Source organism: Etheostoma spectabile, chromosome 1, assembly GCF_008692095.1.
Source record: "Etheostoma spectabile isolate EspeVRDwgs_2016 chromosome 1, UIUC_Espe_1.0, whole genome shotgun sequence".
Lineage (NCBI taxonomy): Eukaryota > Metazoa > Chordata > Actinopteri > Perciformes > Percidae > Etheostoma > Etheostoma spectabile.
In genome coordinates this window covers 8,940,733-8,964,929 of record NC_045733.1, presented here as the reverse complement: position 1 = coordinate 8,964,929, position 24,197 = coordinate 8,940,733, and the positions used below count along the sequence as shown (strand labels likewise).

Sequence of the window (24,197 nt, the reverse complement as noted above, 5' to 3'; positions counted from 1 at the left end):
CAGACACCCACTCAGGGACACAATGCGCTGTCATGATCTGAAGGAGCAGACAGACAGACTACCCTTCATACAGGCCTAGCGTTTGCCCAGAGGCAGGGAAAATCCACTGAAAGTGTTATAACAGGCCTGTAAAATGACAGACTAAAGGCAAAGTAATATTTGGGATAGTTTAGTGTTCGACCGATTTATCGGCCGGACGTTTTTCCCGGCATTATTTACAGACAGGTGTCCACACAGGCATCCCTGTGTTGCTAGAGAGAAGCTGCAGTTCACGTGCAGACCATGCACTCCCTCTCCCCCAATAGCAGAGTGCTGGAAGCCTGCTCTTACAACTTAAGTTTTAAACTTTCAAAGCATCTTTTAACTGTTTGACTTAGCTGAAATATTGCTATACACATTGAAAGTGGAAACATGTTGCTCTTAATGTGCTTGCAACTATAGCTAAGTTTGTGGGTCCAAATGGAAAATGCAAATGCATCCTCTATAAAACTGCTTGACATTGTATTTACGGAGCTGCAAATAGCTAAGTTGTAGGCTATCTGGATGCATACGGTAGATGTTACGAACACTGCCCATAGGATTAAGTAATGCTGACGTTGTTCTGTGGGAGTTTTATTCAACGACCACCTGGCTGAGGTTTGGATGTGTGGTGTGTCCCTTGGAGAGACACACACACCAGACTCTCTCCCTCTCTCCCTACTTGGAGCTGGGCGGAGTTGCCCTCGCAGTAATTTCAGGGAGCAGCCCCCCCCTCCCTCCGCTCAAGAAGAGCTTTAAAAATGAAAGATATGTTTTATACGTAGATGAATACTAATTTGTGTTAATGTTTATCATGTACCAGACATAAGTGCACCGTGTATGCCTTACTTGGGTTTACAGCAGCTTGCTGACGTGTATCATTATCAATCCAGTTCCATGGTGGTTGAGTTTTTCAGTCAGCATCAGCAACCAAACAGAAGTTTGTGTGAGGGTGTGTGTGTGTGTGTGTGTGTGTGTGCGTGTGTGTGTGTGTGTGTGTGTGTGTTTGCGTCTGTCTCACTCAGTGCATCACAGCGATAAAATGAGAGTGCTGCGTCTACTGAAGGAGAGCTCTTAAAACTTAGAGATATGTTTTATAGGTGGTTTAATATTTATACCTTTTAACGTTGATGCAGTTTAGAACAGAAACTTCAACAATTTGTTGCCTAATGTGCATCTGACATCACGTTATTGTCCTGATTTATGTTCGACAACAACTGCCAGTTTCTTTTACATTTTCGTTTAGACCTATTACTGTGTTGTCTTTGCATTTTAGGCGCCACATTAGCCTTAGATATGCTCATTTTATTTTATGTAGAAAAACTGAAGCCATGGCAGTCTTAAATTACAAATCAAGCACTTTATTTCAATGGTTACTTTAGTAATACTTTAGTTATAAATAGTTGGTTACTTTTAAGTATATTACAGTGTGCACTTTATTATGCTGCTTGCTTGTTGCAACTGTGTGCAATAGTGCAATTATTTTATTTTTGTTTAAATAATTATTTTTTAGAATTTATTTTCAGAATTTTATTTATGCTTAAATATTTTTCAGTATTTTTAGCACTTAACTCTTTTTTTACTTGTTCTACCTCACCTTTTCTTAGTATTGGTTTAATATTAGTATTTTTTTTAGTTCAATAAATGTTCCTTTTTTAAATTGAGACTTGTAACATTTGTTATCATCGTGTCATTTTTATGTTGTAAATTGAGGGAGCAAAAGCAGTATTGACTCAAGAAAACCGGCAGCCCGTATCGGTGATCGGCTAAGAATGATTAAAAAAACGGTATCAGCATCCACATAAAAAAAAAAATCCACATCGGTTGATCACTTGTATGGTTTAATGCAATTACATTAGTTTCATTTCATCACCAAACAGGTGTGCAGACAGATTAACTTACCATCGACAAAACTGGGAAAAGATGCAACCTTCTTCGTTGGCTGAAAAGACAAAAACAGGATAGGACAAGAGAAGTAAGAAAGAAATAAACCAATCAATTGGTAACATTGATAATATTCAGCCACTAGATGTTGCATTCTTCCTCCCCGCTAGCATCACAACAAGTAGCTACCAGGCAACTACTAAGACTAACTTATTCTATTGACAAGGCTTGGCCCTAAGTTTTCCCCCCAAGGAGCACATGTGTATATGGTTCAAGGCAGGCGTGCAGTGCTGCCAGAGCGCCCCGCAACGATGTTCCGCCACTTTTTTTTCAAGTGAAGAAATAGAGTTCTCGGAGAATTCTCAGTTTGCATAATGTGGCTGCAATTCATATTTTTTAAGTGCATGAAGACCCAATAATCACTAATGCCTAGCCTAAATAATGCAAGAGAGACAATGAAAACAAAAGGAATGGTCAAAGTTGTCACCTTGGCATTTAACACTAGAACCGCAACAGCTTATTACATTTTTTTTTTTAAAAGAACTGCAACAGCCCACACCATTAATTGTCCACAGCCAAACTGACACATTTACATAATGGGTACACAGCGCATTGAAACAATGCATAAAACTCATTTTATACCTCTGTGAATGGGTTTTGTTATTATTATTTGTCTACATAAAAATGTTATTTTTGCTTAAGTATTACAAAACACAAATGAGGAGAGAATCTTTATGGTTAAGAATTATCCCTTACTATGAAACCCTTTCTGTCTTTTTATAAGAAAGCACAAGTTATTGCTTTTTACTTCAGTGATTGAATCCATCTTTCAACAGGCAAGTTTACCCACCTATTGTGGAAGACATGATGCCCTCCTGCTACTTTGGCTACTGCCATGACAACTAATCATGTGAGAACAGTATGAGTGACTTGATGCTTAAAATTTGACATTCCATGTTGTGAAAGTGGTTTAAGAAATCACCCTGCAACTTCAATAACTGTTTTGCCCTGCCCCACATTCTTAGCATCTAGATTTAACATGGATTTACACCTTGTTACTTCTACTGGGGCACTGCAAGTGTGTGTGGAAACACTCATCCACTTGACACATCAACATTGCTGTGGGAGGTGAAAGAGAAAGGATGTAAAGGAGGGAGGAGGAAGCTATAGACAAGAGATGGCCACAGAGAGAGAGCTGTGAAATGTAAAGTGATTCATGAGATTCAACATTCCCACTGGTTCACTCCACCCAAGGAGAGGAAGCTGTGGGTGGAGCCTGTACAGGAAGCCTCCAGTGCAGACATCTCAGTGAAAAATGGCTCTCATAAAACCGCAAGCAAACACACTGCTCAATTACCAGGACGCAACCACGCCGTAAGCAGAGAACACGAGCTGAGGTTGCAATTACACAATTACTCATTTACTCAGACAGTAGCGCGCGCGCACACACACACACACACACACACACACACACACACACACACACACACACACACACACACACACAACAATGTCCTCCGTCATAAGTGCAAACAACCTCGCAACAGATCTTAAGGACCTTACCTCTGGTACGTTGTTGTTCTCCAGGGGTACGTTCAGGTCGGAGCGCTGCTGTTTTCTGGGTTGCTCTGCACCATTACTCACCTGGTCAACACAGAAAAACAGGTGAGATGAAAATAGGATAAAAATAAAGAAGAGGATGAAACTGAATCACGAGAGACTACTGTTGTATAAGTTAAGAAAAACCACATGAAGAACATTTCCTTTTGCTTTGTGTTGCTGGTTGGAATGAAAGATTCACATGTAGGAGGTTTTGATTGTGTAGGTTGGCCCGCTACAAACAAGGTGTGTCTAATAATAACAAATGTAAAGTGATAACTTACATATAAAACTGGTGATGGTGTAGTGGATATGACACATGCCTTAGGTGTGGTGGTGCTGGGTTCAATTCCCACTGCGATACATTAACCAATGTGTCCCTGAGCAAGACACTGAACCCCTAGTTGCTACAGTAATAATGTAAAAAAACACAAACAATCTGGGTTTAAACCACTAAAAAAATTGCAAATGGTTAAGTTCTGTATTTCATTTCTCCTCACATACATGAATATATACAGAACATTTGTATAATCTTACATTTCTTCCCCTGGATATGCATCTTGCACTCCACAACTGCTCATTAAAGCAACACTAGGGAACTTTTCCTTCTTAGGTCCTCCTACAGGTTGGAAGCTGAATTGTCTCATTATGTCTCATTAGAACATATACATATGCATAGTGCGGTTATAGCCAATAGAGAGCCGCAACGCAAATGCAGAAGTGCTGTTTACTCTGTTACAAGTTGACGAACCACTGAAACGGTATTGAAAACATTATTTTAAGGTACAAAAAGTTCTTCAGTGTTGCTTTAACATTCAATCGTATGACTGAAAATGAAATCCTGATATCTGCCAAATAAAACCTGCGTCTAGGTGTGACAATGAAAAAGTTAAATTCAGCCCACGTCAGCTGAACTAAAAATGAGTTACCACAAACATGACATTAGTGGCCAACTTTGCAAAGAGAGAGAGCTACATGTAAAGTCCTGATCAGTATTCATCATCCTGTCCAACTCAGTTGTGCAAACAACCATCAAATTAATTAGACTTGTGTTGTGGGGTGGGATGGATGCTAAACTGTGACGCTCTAAAAATTTAATATTAAAATGGCTACATGTATCATTGATAATTCAGCATTCACATGACTGAGATCACTGAGAGGACGGGCAGCTTCTGCCAACATGTATACATGTGTACACGGCAGGACAGATCTATGTTTTTGTATTAATTTGTGTTTGGTACTGCACTCCAACTACTCATCAAATCAACCTCAAGTTAAACTAAAAATATGTATGCCTTTCCTACTTTTCCTTCTCCAGATCTATCCACCACAGCAGTCGGTTGTCTAACAGACAAGCTCCTACTGCGCAAAACTGAGGAGTTCCTCAGAAATAAATTGTTTTCATTATGCTGTGGGCAATCCTCAACAGATTTTCTAACTGAAATGCAAAACAAAAAACAATTAAAGCTGCAAGCAGCGTTGGATGGGCCCTTGCTAATGTGTGCACGTCGGGGTTACTGGCGGACGCCGCTCCTTGCGACCGTGCATCACCAATAAAAAAAGTGAACTTCCTGCTGAGTTCAATGACACCTCACACAAGACTATACCTTGAATGGGTTAACAGTTATGAAAGTGGGCGTGGCTTACGGCAATGACACCTCACACCAGAGTCTACCTTAAATAGTTCAAATGTTATGAAGGGGGGCGTAGCTTAATCATAGGGGGCGGGCCAAAGCATCACCAATGAAGAAGGAACTCTCTGCTGAGTTCAATAATACCTTACACAAGACTCTACCTTAATTGGTTCAATGGTATGAAGGGGGGGTGGCCTGAGTGAGTGGGCGTGGTTAAAGTATGGGGGCCGCTCAGTTTCACATGTAGACCACACATTATAAGTTTCATGTAAATCCGATGATTTTTGTCATATAAGGCTGATTCCCTGTTGCCAGTTGGTGGCGCTATCTCCAAAAGTCAATACTGGCCTGTAGATGTCCTCAGGCCTGGACTCTTGTTGATTGTGGGAAATTTCAAGCAGATATAACAATGTACACTGTAGTTACAGCCACTTTCTCCTTTATCGCTAAACACTCAAAATGGCCGCCATGCCACACCCACACCATTTGACGAAAAAAAATTCTTTTAATAACTACATATGTGTATCAAGTTTTGTGAGTCTGCACTAAAGTACTGCAAGGGCTCAATTTTCTTAATTTTGTAGGGGGCGCTTGCGAGAAATTTTTGTACGCCTATTCCCAGAACCCTTAAAATACGTACGTTTTCACCAGACTTGATGCGACCGCCAAATTTGGTGAGTTTTTGAATATGTTAAGCCCCTCAAAATTGCAATTAATTTGCCGGGAAAAGGTATAATAATAATTCCTTCAGATCCAATAGTGCCAAAACACTCCAGCCCGAAGTGCCTTAACGACTACCGCCCTGTAGCACTCACACCCATCGTAATGAAGTGCTTTGAGCGGCTGGTCCTGGCACACCTAAAGGACTCGCTACCATCAACATTGGACTCACACCAGTTCGCCTACCGTAGCAATAGGAGCACAGAGGATGCGGTTTCCATGGCACTGCACTCTGTGCTCACACATCTGGACAATAAGAACACTTATGCACGATACTGTTTGTTGACTTCAGCTCAGCATTCAACACTGTCATCCCGGCTAAGTTAATAGCCAAACTTGGAGACCTGGGCATCAACACCTCCACGTGCAATTGGATTTTGGACTTTCTTACCAACAGACCCAGAATGTTCGATCAGGCTCCAACTGCTCCACGTCCATCACACTCAACACTGGTGTACCACAGGCTGTGTGCTGAGCCCGTTTCTCTACTCCCTCTTCACCTCCGACTGCAAGCCTGTGTACGAATCTAATTCCATCATCAAGTTTGCGGACGACACTACGGTGATTGGTCTCATCAGCAACAACGATGAGACTGCCTACAGGGAAGAGATCCAGCACCTGGCCACATGGTGCACTGAAAATAACCAGCTCCTCAACACCACCAAAACCAAGGAGCTCATCGTGGACTTCAGAAAGGAGCCAAGAGGCACGCACGACACCATCCACATCGATGGAATGGCTGTTGAGCGTGTCTCCAGTTTCAAGTTTCTGGGGATCCACATCTCGGCGGACATGTCCTGGTCAACCAACACCTCCTGCCTGGTCAAGAAGGCTCACCAGCGCCTCTTCTTCCTGAGGACACTGAGGAAGAATCAGCTTTCCTCAACTATCCTGGTGAACTTCTATCGCTGTGCAATAGAAAGCATCCTGACAAACTGTGCAACAGTGTGGTATGGGAGCTGTTCTGTTGCAGAGCGCAAGGCACTGCAGCGGGTGGTGAAAACCGCCCAGCGCATCACCGGGACTCCACTGCCCGCCATCGAGCACATCCAGAGGAAACGCTGTCTGCATCGAGCTCGCAGCATCCTGAAGGACTCCTCTCACCCAGCCCACAGACTGTTTTCTCTCCTGCCCTCCGGCAGGCGTTTCAGGTGCCTCCGGACCAGGACCAGCAGACTAAAGAACAGTTTTTTCCCCAGAGCTGTCTCTTTATTGAACTCTAATCCTCATTGATCCCACTCCCCTCATATACTGACAGACTCTCCTCTCCCTCCTCACACCTGCCTCCATTTTGTTATCTGCAATATTATAATGTCATCTGCACTGCTGACTGTTACTATAGTAACGACTGTTTACATCTGCATCTTTTGCACTACTTACCTTTTGCACTACTTACATTTCATTTGCACTGCTGACTGTTTATTTATTTACAGTACCAATTGTTTACATTTACATCCGCACTACCGTACTTTAACTGTAATATGCAATTACTTTCCACCGCACTTTAATTCGGATAGTTTCTGCCCAAACTTTACCTTATTTCATTAGTATATTATGCTGTTTGCACATATCTGTAAAAAATTTGCAATTATAGTAATATCCACCAAATTCCTAGCTGTAAATCTTGCTCACAATACCTGTTATCTATATTTTGTATTCATAGGACAAACCCATCTGTAAAACTCTGTTTATAATAGTATTCTTTTCTATATTTATTCATTACATATCCATGTCTTGCACTTACGGAACCATTGTATATCCTGCACTTACTGCTATTGCACTTCTGGTTAGACCCAAACTGCATTTCGTTGCCTTGTACCTGTACATGTGTAATGACAATAAAGTTGAATCTAATCTAATCTGAATCTAATCGCTTTCGGCGCTCAGGCCCTAAAATATAGCGTTGGGGTAATCTTCACTCAAATCCCCACCATCTGAGCCAAGTCCATCTGATAAACATATATGCACTGTACAAAATTATGAACGAAACACTTTTGTTTTTTCTCCCATTTTTCAAAATGTCTTTTTGTCTCAATGATCTTTGAGTTTAGCTCATGAAAAATGGGAGCAAAAACAAAAGTGTTGCATTTATAATTTTGATCAGTGTATTTAGAATTTTGGGTACAACATATATCATATGGGTGCGGGTACACTCAGGCTTTAACTAGACTGTTAGCCGGCTTTTAACAAACTTGGTGGTTCATGGAAGACATTTTAATGTAGACTACTGTAAAACTATGTACATACAGTCAATCAAAGAATTTTAACATTGGTAGATACAAGTGAACCTATTTAAGTAATGTCATAGACTCATTAAACAAGAACTGTTATACATTATAAATGGTTGCTTTTCCATCATTGAGGAAAGCCCTTGAAATATGTTGGATTCCATCATGGTAGTAAGTAAAATGTAATCACTCAAACAAACTAAGCAAGTAAAAATGAAACTGAAAAACAAGATATTATGGGAAATGCAGTCTCAATGTTTAGGCTGCAAAAGCACTTGTACCTTAACCCATGTTAGTAGTGCTATTTAAAATAAGACCACAATACTGTATAATCAACTTTTCTTTCCTCAAACACATCACACCAACAAAATGTGTGTGTAGATGACCACCCTCTGTTTTGTAATTCTTCTTATTGATAATCTTTTGACTCCACACTGTGCAGCAAAGCTTTTATTGAGATCTTTGTTGTTCTGGTTCATTCAAAGGTCATGTTGAAGTGCTGTACAGAGAACATTTAATTTGACACCAGAGGAGAAGAGGACTGAATCATCTCAGTGAGTCTGGGAGTCATCTGGATGTGCAGTGTGCTGTACATGCATCCAATTTAATCTAGTTTCACTGTCTGACCCAGTTCTGTGCTACAAATGAGCCACATGGTGAATGTAACATGTGCACACTGACTAGCAGGTAGTTTTTAGCATGCTACCCACAGGAGACTATACCCGTTCCTTTTAGAAACAGACTTCAAGATGACGAGGGTGCTCTGTATGTGATTGATTCTATCGATGTGTCGGTACAGAGTGTGTGTTGTCTGTGAGATGGATAGAGATGAGGAGGGGGGCATCTCAAGGTAACACGGGGGAGGGGAAAAGCTCCAGCTATACTCTGGATAGTGATGAGCAACATGTAACACATCTCCAGCTTTTCAAAAAGCTATTTTAAACGCTTACAGTGGCAAGATTGAAGTAGTGTGAATGTACAGTATAGTACATTTTCTACAAAGGCCCGGACCAGCATTATTATGTTGCTGCTGTTATGTTCCATCTTCCATCTTTCCTCTCTTTGCCTTTCTCTGTATATGTTGTCCTGATTCAATACATTAGAAATGGAAAAGTCTGGCTTTTTAATTCAAAATGTATCATTCATTAAATTTAAAATTCAAGACTAGTTGAAGCTTTCACTAGTATTTAATTTAATGCTTTTTTATACAAGACATGTCACAGTATGAAAAGCACAAGTGTGAATAATAAAAAATGATGGCTGAATTCCATTTTGCTGCTACAGTATCAAGGTCTTGGTGTTGCGCATGTTATTATTGTTATTAATAACACCTGTGCTTTTCCTACAATGACAAGGCAAAAGGGTCTGCTGTGAAAAGCTTAAAAACATTTTTTAGGGGAGAACTATAATCATTTAATTAATAGTAATCTACTGGAATTTTCAAATTTCAGGGCCGACATTTTAATAAAACACATTATTATAACACACATTATTATCAATGTCTTAAGAAGAAGTAACAAGTTTATTTGTCAACTTTTAGTTTAGCTGGAAGTCATCTGACTACAAAATAAAGTTCTTGTAATGCCAATGTTTTGTTTTGATCTTTTTATATTGTACACTTGAGAAGTGGTGAGTCTAGCTCACCTCACAACATTCAGACAGCTAGCTAGCAGCTATCTTGGTAGTAGTAAAGTGTAAATAACTGACAGCAGGTGGTAAGTAAACATTAGTGGGACCCTAATGTTAAACCTTTACACATATTATTGTTTTAAGATTAGGATAGGACCTGCAGGATTCAGGTCTGTGAAGCTAACTGAGCTCAAGCATTTAAAATACACAGTTGTCAACAGTGTCACTATCAATCTGTCAATTCTTAATTCCCCAGTTAGGTTGGTTTTATGTTCCATTTTTTAAACAACAACAGGGATGCTGATACTGTCAGTGGGTAAATGGAAAAACAACAATGTTAACCTCTCAACAACAGCTCACCTGCTCCGGTGGCCATCTCTGCCTGTCTTCGGGGGAGCGTGCATGTGCCGTGATGCCCCTCTGGAGATCAGGGTTGTTGTGGTGCATGGAGGGCAGGTTCAGGGACTTGGGCCTGCTGTCGTGGCGATGGTGAGCAGGTGGGTAGGGGGCTGTGTCAGGCTTCGGGTGAGGATAGTCACTTGGTTCGGGGTCGTGCACCAGCTCCTCTGGGCTTTGGTCAGTGCCACTGCTGAGACTCCCCATGCTCATACTCATCTTGATCTCTGCAACAATTTGGTCAATGTCCTCCTCCGCCTCCTCCCCCGTCTCACCTTCTACCACCAGCACCTTGCGACTGCGGTACGGAGAGACTCGCACCGAGTTCCCATTGTCCTCTGGGGCATAGTAGTCTCCAGTGTAGGCCCTACCACGTCGCTCCTCCTCGTCACCTTCCTCATCTTCTTCCTCATTAGGGCAGTACTCCTCACTCTCTGCATCCTCTTCCTCTCTAGTGTGCAGCGTGTCTTGCATGGAAGGTTGGTGGTGGAGATGGTGGTGATGTTGATGGTCCAAGATGGGTTCTGGTCTTCCATTGTAAATCTGTTCATCTGGATCTTGCTCCACTACTTCACAGCGAACCTCCCCTTCTCCCTCACCCCACTCCTCCACCCTGTGCCTCTCTCGTCCCACCCACTGATCCTGCCTCACCTGGCCCTCCTCTGTCCACTCCGCCCTCTCCTCCTCATGTCCCTCTCTCCACTCTTCCCTCACCTCTTCCTCCTCTTCTCTCCACTCTTCCCTGACTGGCCCCTCTCCCTCCTCATCTTCCACCCATTCTTCTTCTCTCACCTCCCCCTTTACCTCATCGGCCCATCCTTCAACAGCCTCCTGACATTCCTCAGTGTGGGCGTCAACGGGCTGCATGGGGGGGATGCAGTCCACCTGGCTGTGGCTGTGGTTACATTCTCTCTGGCTGCTGCAATCCATACCTTCCAGGTAGCTGTCATCCTCTGGGCAGTACCGGATGTAGTAAGTCACACCTTCATCCTCCTCTGCCAGCCCTGCAGGGATTTATGATCACAAAAAACACATGTTTTCTTACTCATGTTTTTTGTAAATCCCAATACTTAACATTCACAGGTACTTATTAGGGATGGGAATCAGTTCCTATGCAAAACCGGTTTCAAATTTGTAAAGAATCGTGTGATTTATTTAGGTTTATCACTGTAGATGAATCTAGCGGATGTTTCAGTTGCATACAGCAACGTAACACTGAGACACAAGGTTTCCAAGTTTTTTATGTGGAACTTTTCATGCTGCAAAGAAATAGATGTTTAAACTTGTGGGGATGTTTTGCCAAATTGCACCCTTTCTTGAATTCTAAGAAAAAGAAGCAAGAATTTGTGCAACAGCGGCAGTGACACTGACATTTTTTGAAGTATAAATACTTATAAAAACTACTTCCGATGATGTTGAGGCCTCTCACGGTTACTTTTTTGTTTAGTTTTTTTCTGCTTTTCTGTACTTGATGTTACATTTTTTTCTGTTTAGTTTTGCTCAAAACATTGCTGTAAACAATTTCTTTATGTCCCCCGTAACATTTTATCAAACAGAAATTAATCAATACTCAGAATCAATAATGGAAGGAGCAATACTGGAGGGGTGATCATGATCAAATATTAATTATCCACATGAATAACATTGTACTTACCATCATCATAGTCTTCCTCTTCATCTGAGGTGTTGTTAATGTAGTCAGAGCTGGAGTCGTCATCCAGGCTGTCAGCTCCAGCGTGGAAGTCTGCCTGGTCACGGTGATCTTGGTCATGGTTACGTTCATGTTCTGGTGTGGATGGTGTCGCTGGACACTGCTCTTCCAGTTCTGCATCTGCTGGGTTGTTGTACCGCTTCACTTCAACCTCTGCATCTACATCCACTTCGGAATGGTTGCAACTCACATCTTGAGACTTGGGAGAAGAGTATTGTGCCTTGCAGGAACGGGGGAGAGGTTTCGGATCCTGTGACTCTTTGGGGTAGCGGACTGGCCGTTGCTGAGTGAGGAGGGCTTTCAGATTACATGACTCTGCAGGATGACGGGTGGGCCCGGAGGCGGGGCCCGGAGCAGCCATACTGTTACCTCCGCTGGTCCCCGGCCTCTTCCTATGAGCCATGGCTGGCTGCTTACAGGCCATGCATTGTTATTGGTTTGATCCTACGAGACAAATAAAGAAAAGGGGCACAGTGTGAGGGCACAGTGTGAGAGAAACTTCAATACAACTGCAAATACCCATGCAAGTGAATACACAAGAGAGGATCATGCTACAATAGAAATGAATAAGATAAAATGCTCAAGGGTAAGGGTGGTAAGCTGTGGAGCTTTTAAGACAAGTACAACTGTGTTTTTATGCATTTGAGCAGAACAAGAAAATTGATTCCGCCTCACATCTAAACAGTAAATCTGCTCACAATATATTTCCTTTATCAAACACACAAAATAGTCCTCCATTTATTGTTTTTTGCACTTTGCATACAGCTGTAACATATTTTCAGTGGCTGAATGAAAAACTAATCTATTCCTGTAATCAAGCATGTTTAGTCTCTGGTTTACTTTATCCACATTCAAAGGAACTCTTTTGTGCTTATTTAGCTACTCCCAAGGTGCACTGTGCATTCTTCAGTGCGTGTAGTTTACTTTTCTGTATGTTGTCACATGGATCAATGTTTTGCACTTTTGTTTGGCTGTTTAAATAAACAATTTGATCACAAAAAAAAACAGTGGGCTCCATATATCACTCAGGCTCAGCTTTTAGAGCAATAGACACAAAGACCAGAGCCGCTCTGAGCATACTGCCTTCACATGAAGAATGGGACACTTCCAGAGGAAGAAGCAACAGTTAAATCAAGGTCAAACCCACCAAGGTGCTGTACATGTCCCCTGGTACCACTGGGCTTGATGTCAATCATGACTGACTGATTCTTCTGTGCTTCTTGGCTGAGAATGTTCAACCTGGGAGACAAAAGTCTCATCCTACACTAGACCTGGTTAAGTAGTGCAGGTAAAAAGTCAGTGAAATGTGTTTTCTGTGGTAAGAAGGTAGCCTGCTAGCCTGCAAGACCAAAAAAAACCTCCCTTTTCTCACGTGAAAACCTAAAAGAAAACATCATGAAGCTGAACCTCTACAGGCCAGTGTGGCCTGATTTCTGTGATGAAACTCGTGGAAACAAAGGCATAATTGTATGATCAAACATCAAATAAATTATGGCCAGTCTTTTAACAGCTACATATTTCAGTTAGATAAATAATGGAAAAAATGTATTCAAGTGTTGAATTGTATTCAACTGCAACGAGAACAGGTAGATATAAAGTATTAAACCTACTTTCCCCAATACAAAAATAAAAAAAAAAAGTACCCAAACAAGAAAAAGGATATCCTATAAATCATGAACTATTAGACATAAAAAAGAAACACCCACACACACACACACACAACACACAGATTCCAGGATGAGAGCAATAACAGTTAATATTACTTGCACTGCATTTGAACAACCAACTTAACAAGTTCAGAGTACGTTTATTTCTGTCAAGCACACCCACTGTGCTTTGTCATCCATTTTGTAGCCATCCAGTTGCCATGAACAACTGCCCTCAAGAGGCATGTTGTTGCTGCTTTCCCCCCTTTTTCCTTCACCATAATTACATTCTCCATCACCAGAGATTACACTGGTTAATTAGCTCACACAAGCTGGCACAAACACATCCCCTCTAAAACACAAATATGTAATACAGAACACACATACACGCACGCACACAGCTGGATGTTCCACAGGTAGCCAAGTCAGGAGACAAAGATTACATGTGCACAAAAAGCACAAACACAAATACGAGCACTTCCATGGAGGTTACTGATCACACAGTATTTGCAAATACACACACAGACAAATGGACACACGTTCTGTAAACCTGATCAAATATAGCAACATATACCTAAAAAGCATTTTTTTATTTATCATTTAAAACACCTAAAAAGGTTTTCACTTAATGAATTAAAATTACCTCAGCTTGTTAACATCTAAAAAACTGTGCAATGACTCTCTTACCTGAGGTCCTGAGCTGGGATACAATAGTGCTGGGATCTGTTCTAACAACGGCCCCTTCCTCCCTCCCTCCCACTTCTCTTTGCACCACCCTTCCCCCACCAGCTGCTACACAGCATGCACCTCCCTGACACGGCCCTCCTTCCTCCACATTACATCCCAGCATCCTCCTGTAGAGACCCAGCCACGCCTCATTCAATTCCCCAGAGCTCAGGGTAAGGACTGGTAACTATGGGTAACTGCATCCCCTTGGGACAGATATCCTTTGACCTCCTCTTTGTTGGCCTTTGTTGACAAGTCTTTATTTTTTGGTGTGGTGTTGTTACGGTTGTTGTTCATTATATTGTTCCAGAGTGCCAAAACAACTGCTGCGAATATTAGAAATCCTATAAGTTCCTAGCCAGGTGGCTTTTCCCCAAATCCCTCTCTCTGTAATGTAATACGCATTTGACTGTTTATTGAATTTGGAAATGCCTGTTTATTGAATTTGCATGCATTTGTATCACAAAACACAGAGGCTCTGCCCCACCTGTTTGGTACCATTAGGACAGATTTAAAATGAATTATCTATATAAATCTTTTTTTTTCTTTTTTTTCATAGGCTGTTTTTGAGAGCTGGCAAAACCTCAGTCAAATTTAAACTAAAGACACTGCTATTACATGGTCAGTAGGCCTACAAGATTCGGGGAAAAATATGAATCACGATTTTTTTGCTTAGAATTGATATCACGATTCTCTGCCATGATTCTTTTGATCATGACAAAACAAAACAAATTGGCAGTACCAAACCAAGATTCTTATAGTTGTGCATTCCTCATTAGTTTTCATTTTTATTTTGTTTTGACTTTTTGTTTTCAAATTCAGTTCAATTAGTCTTAATTAGTTTTCAAAGTGGGTTTGCTAGTTTAGTTTTTATTTTTTGAAAATGCTTAGTTTTAGTTTATTTTTATTTTTATTGTTTTTTGTAATATTGGTTATTTGTCGGGGATTTGAAAAGTTCAGAAAAAGTATTGTATAATAACAACAAAAACATCATACAATTTTATAACTATGTATTCACAATGTATTCAGCAATAACACAAACAATGTACATATGATGATGAACACAGATCTGTAAACAGTCAACACAAGACGCAGAGAGTGCAGAATGTGTTTGACGTGTTCCAGGAGAAAAACCTACAGTCAACAGACAAAAGAAGACAGACATCAGCAGGTGTTTTGAACCTTGGTTTGAGTAAAATGGCAACCTTTTTTTAAGTCAATCGACTCACACACATCACATCGATGTCACACTTGTGTAGACATCCCAGTAATAATCCACATTTAATCCATGTTTCCTCACGCTTTTGGTGTTCCTGTGTATTTACTAACCAGCTATCGGGTTGCCGGTGAAAGCACGCCTGTAGTGTTCTCTGTCCTGCGGTTGTCTCCGTCATGCTGCTGGCCCCACGTATCCATATATTCATGACCGTAACGTTACCGGGGTAAGCTTCTGCTTGTTTTTTTTGTTTTTGTTTTTTGGGAGGGGGGGCTTGGCAGTTTCCTTTAGGTAAGCTAGGTTAGCCTCCTTCTGTTGGTTTCTCAAATGTAGGCTACTTTCAAATTCATGGGATGTGTCCCTGTAATAAACTGGCCACAGATTTGACCACCTTCCACTGCAGGGCTCTTGCTTTTAACTGATACAGTCATTCCATTTTCATTTCCAACTTTCGGTACCGCCAAGATGCTAGGCACGGCCTATGTTGTTTGTTGTGTTAAATTTTACATGGAATGTCAGCATTTCTGGGTTCGTTATTTGCTCTATTAGAGACATTGACAAAGATGAAACCTAAGGACGTTTACTTATTTTAACCAAACCAAACTTTTTTTTGGACCTACATAGCATATTGCGCATCACCACAAGCCTGTAAACATAGAGGCCTCAATGAAGATAAGGGAGATCATTGCAGCGCTTGGGAGCACTTTAAAACCTATTTTTATGTTTAAAACTCAGAAAAGAAAGTAGTAGCATTTGTGAGCATTCGGCTCATAAAATTAAATGAAAACCAAAGTCATAAAAAAAAAAAAATTTAATTTATTTAAAAATGAAATTGTGAACAGGGTGAATCAAGATCGCGATTTTAAAACAATACATCGTGCAGGCCCTAATGGTCAGCCTTTTTTAAATTATATATTTTTTTGTATTGATATTGTGCTGGCTACCTCCTACAAGAATTCTAAATTGCCCATGTGAGTTTAAAAGACTGTGTATCCCAGTTGGTCTCTTCTGGACAGCTTGTTTCGCTGAATTCTGCCTTATTTAAGCAGATATATGCTCCAGCCTCATGGGAACCTGAATAGAAATGGAGTGGCTAAAGAAAATAAATCAATGCCTGGTGCAAAAAGAAATCAGAACTCAGCTGGCTCCATCACTGTAAATTTTTTTTCTACATCCCACGCACGCGCGTTTTGAGCTGCAGTTGGACAGCTGGTAAAGGGCTGTCTCCACAGACAGACCTATTCATGTCTGCCAGAAAAGCACTTCATCTACAGTAAGATAAAGCTTAAATTACCCTCAGACCCATGTCTGGCAGACACGTCTTTAACGTGCGTTTGTGTGTGTGTGTGTGTGTGTGTGTGTGTGTGTGTATATCTATGTATGTGTGTGTGTGTGTGTGTATGTGTGTGTGTATGTATGTGTGAAAAGAGGTAAGGAAGGGCTGAGGAGAGGACAGAGTGATAGAAGCAGTCCAAAAGCAGCAGATCAGTCAGAGTCAGGGCATCAGGAATTTTCCTCAGGTGGTGCGGCGGTGTGGGCGTGTCACTTATGTCCCATTTCTGTGACGTCCTGTGTTGTTCTTCAACCCTCAAATGTAGCACAAGTATATAGACTTTATATCTCCCTATTACTGTTTTCTGTCAGATCATTACATATATCGCGACGTTTCCTACTGCACTTGTAGACAGCTTCATTTCACGGAGAAAGAGAAAGAAAAGACACAAGCAAGAGAGATTGACTGTGTTTTGTTGTTTGGTAAACATGAAGCTGTTACACAAACTCCTGGTCAGTTCAGTGCTTGTGTTTTAAAACCTTCTTGTGGCAGCGATAGAGGTAGTGATGTTTCTCATTCAATGTACGGGATTCTCACACTGCCTCAAAACAAGTCTGTTGAGTCTGTCTCAACTTCTCGCCGCAGGCCCCTGCAAAGTGCCTGTGTTTTTGCAGCACTCTGACGGCCAACACATTAAGTGTGAATGGAGACTAATGATACATGTCCATTGTCAGCGTCATTTCCACGCCTACTATTCATTTCTATGGGTGCATCCATGCAATGCATTCTGGTAAAGTTACAGGGACCTTGAGAAGCAGATCACCCGCTCCTTCTTTGCATAAAGTGTAATCCAGGCCACTTTATGCAAATGAGGAGCTGCCGGCTCGACGCCTTTCAAAACCTGACAAATCTTTTAAACTGACCATAAACTGGTTCATTTTGAAATCTGGGAGCAGGCCGCCCCAGGTGATGCATTTGTCCAATAGGGTGTAGCCATCGGACCTGTATGAGGCTGTAGCCTATTCTCTATGCTTGACAAGGGTCAGTGAAGAGAAACTAATAACTGCTGGTGGCAAGCCTACTAGTGTGAAATGCTGAGAAGCCTTTTAACTAGGGGTACACTATTAACCACCTTCTCTTATACTAGTGGCAACATAACTACAATTCCTAATGTCCACTTCCTAATGTACCATCTTAATATTCTCTCCAAAGATCAGCTTTCTTAACTTTTGACAGATAGACCAAAAGAGTTAATTCAAGCATTATGGGGAGAAATCTGAATTTCTCAAATACTATGTATTTTAAACTTAAAAAGTATTGATCCATGAAATAATCTCTGCTGCCCTTCATGAAGCTGCCATCCATCATCTTTATTAGGGTCAGCTCTGAACACATGATCTTATAAACATTTAACTGTATAACATTAAAATCCACCTACAGCACTTCCACATTATTAAACATATGTTGACAAATCATGTAATAACCTGACTATGTCGAGTTGTGATGCTTGTAAATAAAGAATAAGACACTATCAGAGAGAGACGGAGCGAGAAAATGAGTTTCCTCTCAGCTGTCTCATTGAGATTCAGTATGTGTTCTCCTTACAGCCTCCCACTCGCTTTAGGACGACAACAAGAGAGCGAAGCGGGAGACGGAAAGAGAAGCAAAGCGGAGACTTGGTGAGCAGCAGGAATGGCATGGGACCACAGAAAAGCATCGCTCGCTCCCCCACCATTCTGCCTCCTAATGTCTATTTCGCCACTTCAAGCACAACACCACAGACACACCCTCCTCCTTCACCCTTGACTGTTACCATGGAAACTCTTTGTTTTCCAGCACAGTCTCTTAGAGGACTGTCTCAGCCAATCATCACAAACCCATTTTACAGAACAAACATTATTCAAACTAATATAGCCTTTGCAGCTTTTTGTAACACAGGAAATACAGTGGTTTACCAACACTTTTGGTATCGGCTGTGTTAAGTAAATTTCCCCTGACAACAAATGAAGACAGAATGAATACACCAGATGGATTGTTTCTTCTGTGTGGCCCAGCATCATTTAGCTTCAGAAACACATGCAACAAGCCTCCTAACAGTTTCACAGTGGCATAACATAGTGGCCAAGACACGACTAAAGGGGAGACCTTACCCAGGAAAAGAGGAAATTGATTACCAATCACTGCAAACAAAGAGGCATATCAAATGTGGATTAAAAAAAAGAAAGATATAAAGAAAGAAATGTATACCCCAATTGTTTTTTTCTTATTTGTTTATGTTTATTGTGGTTCAGATTGAAATATCTTCTATATAACTGTTCCCTTTTACGGACACTTATGGTACCCGAAGGAGGAGTAAGTGCCTAATGACTTCTGGCAGGGTTCAACAATAAGGGTTAACCAATGGCCTGGGGCAAATAAGATGCCACGTCTAAATTAACCTTTTCTACCACCAGTCAAATGGATAGTGAATGTTCAAATTTTACAAGCCACTCAATACATTATCATTGTTTTTTTTGGCTGGTGAGTAAAGCAAATCTACTAGCCAATTGCATATTTTACCAGCATTTGGCTGGTGGATGTTGCCATTTTTAAACCCTGGGTGAATGTTTTTGATAAGTACTGCAGGCCTTTTGAGTCAACAAAGTCGTCCAATTTGACAACTAAATAAAGTAATTCTAATATTTAATACAGCTAATACAGCAGGAGAATTCTGCACAAATTTGCCTTTTTAAAAACTTGTTGAATTTGACCACTAAATGCAACCAAATCATTTAAGTTGACTTACAGTGTGAACTTACTTCAGCTTGTGGACTCCGCAGGAACATGGAACATGAAAACATGAAAACACTCTAGAGCGAAAGTTTGCCTGGCAACAAGCCCAGCCTGCAGAGAGCTAAACACAGCTAAATGGCCCCAGAGGGAGACAAATACTGGGGCAATTTCACAGGGTGTAATTGAAGCTGTCAACTGGGTTTGGTTACTGATGAGAGAAAATGGGAGAGAGAGCAAGATAGATTAAAAAAACAACAACATTACATTTATTTTAAAATTATGAACTTGGTAAACAGAAAACACGGCCTTGACATCACCAATTTATTGTCTGGACTGCCACCACTGCACTCATGCTAGCAGCAGGAAAAACACTTTTGTCTCGGATTTAATGAGAAATCCTTCCACACCACTCTGCCACAACCAGGCAGAAAACTGACAACAAAATAAATAAGTATTAATCTAATAGCCAAATAAAAAAAGGAGGGAGATAATAAAGATTATGGAGATGCTGCTAATTAAAAACTATGGTTGTTTGTTCTGTCTACTGAAACAATATGCAGTAAAAGCTGCAGGACAAAAAAAGCTGGCTATTCATTTTTGTTTAAAAGGGGATTAATCATTATTTGTGTGGACCTGACAAAAACAGTAAAGAGCACATTAATCTCGGGAAATGAGAAGCAAGATTAAGAAATGCAAAAAACTTACTTTATAAAAAATCTCATGGTTGCTTTAAATAATCATCATAAACTAAGTTATGATCCAAGTTTTAATAAATTAAGATATTAATCTTGTTTGTATACTTATTCTACCGTCTAAAAGTAATTTGTGACAAACAGTGAGGGGTGGGAATAAACAGAGATTCCACGATATGATATTATCACGATGTGTCACAATACGATACTTTTGGGATATTAAACCTATCGCAATCTTCTGCAATATTTTCCAATTTATTACCTTTTTTTTCCAACTTCAAATTATGTCCCCAAAAGAAAAACAGACTGTTCAAAAAAAATGCAAATGTTTCCTTCCCTGTTTGAAAATATACTCTACAGCAGCAACACATGTACTGTAGGTGAAGAGTGTATCTAAAATAAATAGACTTCATTAAATCAAAAAGGCCTTCTCTGAGAATGCTGAAGTGTAAGATACAAACACTTTATTTGATCATAAAACCGATTGTTACTGTACAATTCTTTGGTTTATCAGTGAAGTCTGAGCTAGACTGCAGATTGGATTTCCTATATGAACGAGTCCAGCGTATGTTACATACATCTGGTGAAAATGTCTGTATCGTCACTCGCTGCATTTTTATGAACTACAGTACTGTAATTCGTATGTGGTCTACGTAATTTTTGCTGTATGCACCACATAAACTGCGTCTGTGTAAGTTCTGGACTGCAGAGGAATGATGTCAGGGTGGATCACAAAACACCGCGCTTTGAAGCCGAGGAACAGAGTTTGCTACCCGGGGGAAACTAAATACTTATATACAGCACACTTATATACTTACTGTATATAAAATAATACACACAGGAAACGCGTTTTCATTCCCGGAGAGTGGTTTTAATGCAAACCACAAACTTTTCCTAAACTTAACTAGTTGTTTTGGTGCCTAAACTCACGGTCGTCACTGCATGATGCTCAGTTTCTTTCAGCTGAACTCAACTGCCACGGCCCCTGAAAGGACCATCATCTTGTGGTGCCCAGTAACAGGCTCCAAGTAACCTTTTGTTGGCTGAACCCAACTAGCCAACAGCCACTAATATGACTAACAGCTCATGGCGCTCTGTAGCTGGCTACCACTAACCTAATTACTTAACTACCAACTGCGGCTGATACGCACTGAAGAAATTGGTTATGTAATGCAACATCAAGCTATATCAATACAAACAATTTTGTCTAATCCCATATTGTTATAAAATCGATTTACCGCCCAGACCTAGCAAACAGAGAATAACACTAAGCCATATTGGTCATTCCTCCTAAATTGTCACTCAAAGTCTGGAAAGATGAAGGAGAGAATTGCTGCCTGGCTTACACAATGGTCCACTTGATCCCTCAGTAAGAGGTCTTTCACAATTCTGTTTCTTATTGACCCTTCTCCAGAAACAGCTCCCTCCTCAGGCTTCTAATCCTCAACTTTTAATCAACAGGAGTTATTTCACTCTCTTCACCTCTGGCATGTCCTTTTAAACCAGAACAATGGCAGGGGCTTGAAACTGCTGAGTCAGGTGACTTCTCGTTAATGGTTAACTGGCAATAATGGCCAATTTGCTTCATGATTACATTTACAGACTGGACAATCCACCGCAATATCAACTCAAATTCTCCAAGAGGCAGCTCAGATATCAGACCACAAAACAGCATGTACTTCTACTCCCACAAAGCTGTCTTCCACATAGACAGAATCCTGAGAAAAATGCTAATAATATTCATTGAATGTGGTGATGGTCATTGTAGTCAGTGACAGCACAGAACATGGCAAGCAATCTTGGGCCTGGAAATATCCCCTTATCTTGTTGAGCGACAGACAGGCTAAGCGGTAACGGCCAGGCCTGCTAGTGCAGTTTGGTAGCAGGCAAATTAAATAACTTCTGGGTTCGGTCAATCACACGACCCCTCAGGGAAAACAGGTGGAAAATATTCATCAGCTTTCATATCACAAGAAGGAATAAACACACAAACACAAACTGTAGTGCTCATTCAATCCACCCTAGACTCCCTTTTTCCACATCTATACATGCTTAGGCTACAACATTTGTGACTAAAATGCCTTAAAAACAAAAAGTGTTTATTATATTGAAACGTAAATTGAAAAAAAAAAAAACATGCTTGGCACATGTACACCTTCGTCAATGTTTGCTCCTGAAGAACACAACAGGGTCAAATGGTGTACTCTGTTTTGCAGTGGTGCGATGTGCGAGCCCAACCTGCATACGCCTGCACATCCTAAAACGGATCATAAAGCTCAGCAGCATGCATGCTCTCGTGTGATTTTTTGTTTGGTTTCAATATCGCTGCTGGCCAGCTGACTGAGCTGAGGATTAATCATGACGACAGCGCCCACACGGCCACACAGAGGAGCAACACTATTCTTGACAAGAACAAACACAATGAGGCTTGGTTTTAATTTCAGTCCAGTCCCCATGTGCACGGACATCTGTGTGTGTGCACATGGTGGAGCGGTTGCCTGCCAATTGGAAGGTTGGGGGTTCAATCCCTGGCCCTGCAGTCCCATGTCGAAGTGTCCTTGGGCAAGACACTGAACCCTGAGTTGCCCCCGATGCTGTGCATCGGAGTGTGAGTGTGTGTGAGTGTTTATCTGATGAGCAGGTGGCACCTTGTACGGCAGCCTCGGCCACAGTGTATGAATGTGTGTGAATGGTGAATGCATCCTGTAGATGTAAAAGCGCTTTGAGTAGTCGTTAAGACTAGAAAAGCGCTATATAAATACAGCACATTTACATTAACAAATGTGTGTGTGTGTGTGTGTGTATTTGTGCCTCTGACCTGTAAGACAGCATGTGCTAACAATTAACACAGTTAGCTCCTGTTTCTTGCATCTGCCTGTGTGTGTGTGTGTGTGAAAATGTGTGTGTGTGAGAGAGAAATTGTCACATCAATCCTCCTGAAGCAGTGACAGGTTCAGAGGGGGGTGTCACAACTCCCAGCATCCTTTATGCTTTACTGAACCCAAGGGAAACACACTGAGTCAGGCTGGAAGATTGAAATCTGCCCACTCTACTCAAACAGAGACACACACACACACAAACTACATATATTAATACATGCCCTAATGTCCCAAAAGTAGCCCTATAAGTTTTCTGTATTCCCCAGCAACTGTTCTTTTATACATTCAATATCTATTCATGTGCGTTGCATAATCTACAAAGCTTTTTTTCCCTTTTAAGTGCATTACTTTCGAGAGACAGAAAAGCCATCTGTGAGTCTCTACATATCAACTATAAAGCTATGCTAATGAGGTTTGGGAATCTTTTCAGATGTGAATGATTGGAGAAAACAAGAAGACAATAATTACAGCAGCAAGTGCAGTTTGACAGAGGAGGCAGCAGCCCTGCTATGTAATAATGTATGATTCAAAGCTATTTTAAGATTGCGGATTGCAAAACCTAGATTTCTTTGGGGAAATCTACCTCTCATTGCTCAGTGGAAGCTATGCCAAGCAGGAACACAGCCAGTGCATGGGTTTGGTAACGAGGCTGGCTCTGAGTGTTCCACCTAGTGTGGTGGGAGATGTAGGCTATCAGCATAGATAAGGCTTCATTCACACTGTGCCTGTGCCTTTTGCCATGGTTTAAATAGTGAATGTTAACAGTTGTCTCTACCTAGATTCTCTAATTGAATGAGATACCTCTTACAAATACCTTGGAATTTGGACGCAAATTATTAGTCTATTGGCAAAATAGTTGCAGATTATTTTTAAGTTGATAAACTAATTGACTAATTGTTGTTCTTTATAGACAGGAGTACACAGGACTTTCACAGTATTATCGGCCCTGGTGACCAACTGACAGGCTGGATGTTTCAGGGCAAGGCAAGCCACTTTTATTTCTATAGCACTTTTTAACAACAAGACAAATCAAAGTGCTTTATATAAAACATTAAAGAGCAATTAAAAACGGTAATTTGGCAATGGCTTGAATGTAACGGACGTTCATTAACATCAGAAGATTACACACTAAAGGTTTAAAATAGTGTAAAATCTCATCTTGTTCTTGTAAACC

General features: G+C 40.9%; 1 protein-coding gene across 4 annotated transcripts in view; it reads right to left on the bottom strand.

Moving 5' to 3' along the window:
• apba2b (amyloid beta (A4) precursor protein-binding, family A, member 2b) overlaps positions 1-24,197 on the bottom strand; it is a 66,144-nt gene that overhangs the window by 22,350 nt on the left and 19,597 nt on the right. For 3 of the 4 annotated variants that reach the window (XM_032508208.1, XM_032508315.1, XM_032508249.1), the window contains 4 exons: positions 11,763-12,263; positions 10,073-11,112; positions 3,466-3,546; positions 1,921-1,960 (listed from right to left, as the gene is read on the bottom strand). In XM_032508208.1, the coding sequence (XP_032364099.1) occupies positions 1,921-1,960; positions 3,466-3,546; positions 10,073-11,112; positions 11,763-12,243 (1,642 nt within the window). In that variant the 5' untranslated portion in view covers positions 12,244-12,263. Of the gene's footprint in view, positions 1-1,920; positions 1,961-3,465; positions 3,547-10,072; positions 11,113-11,762; positions 12,264-14,152; positions 14,216-24,197 lie in introns of those variants that run through there. The other variant, XM_032508278.1, reaches the window with a different exon arrangement.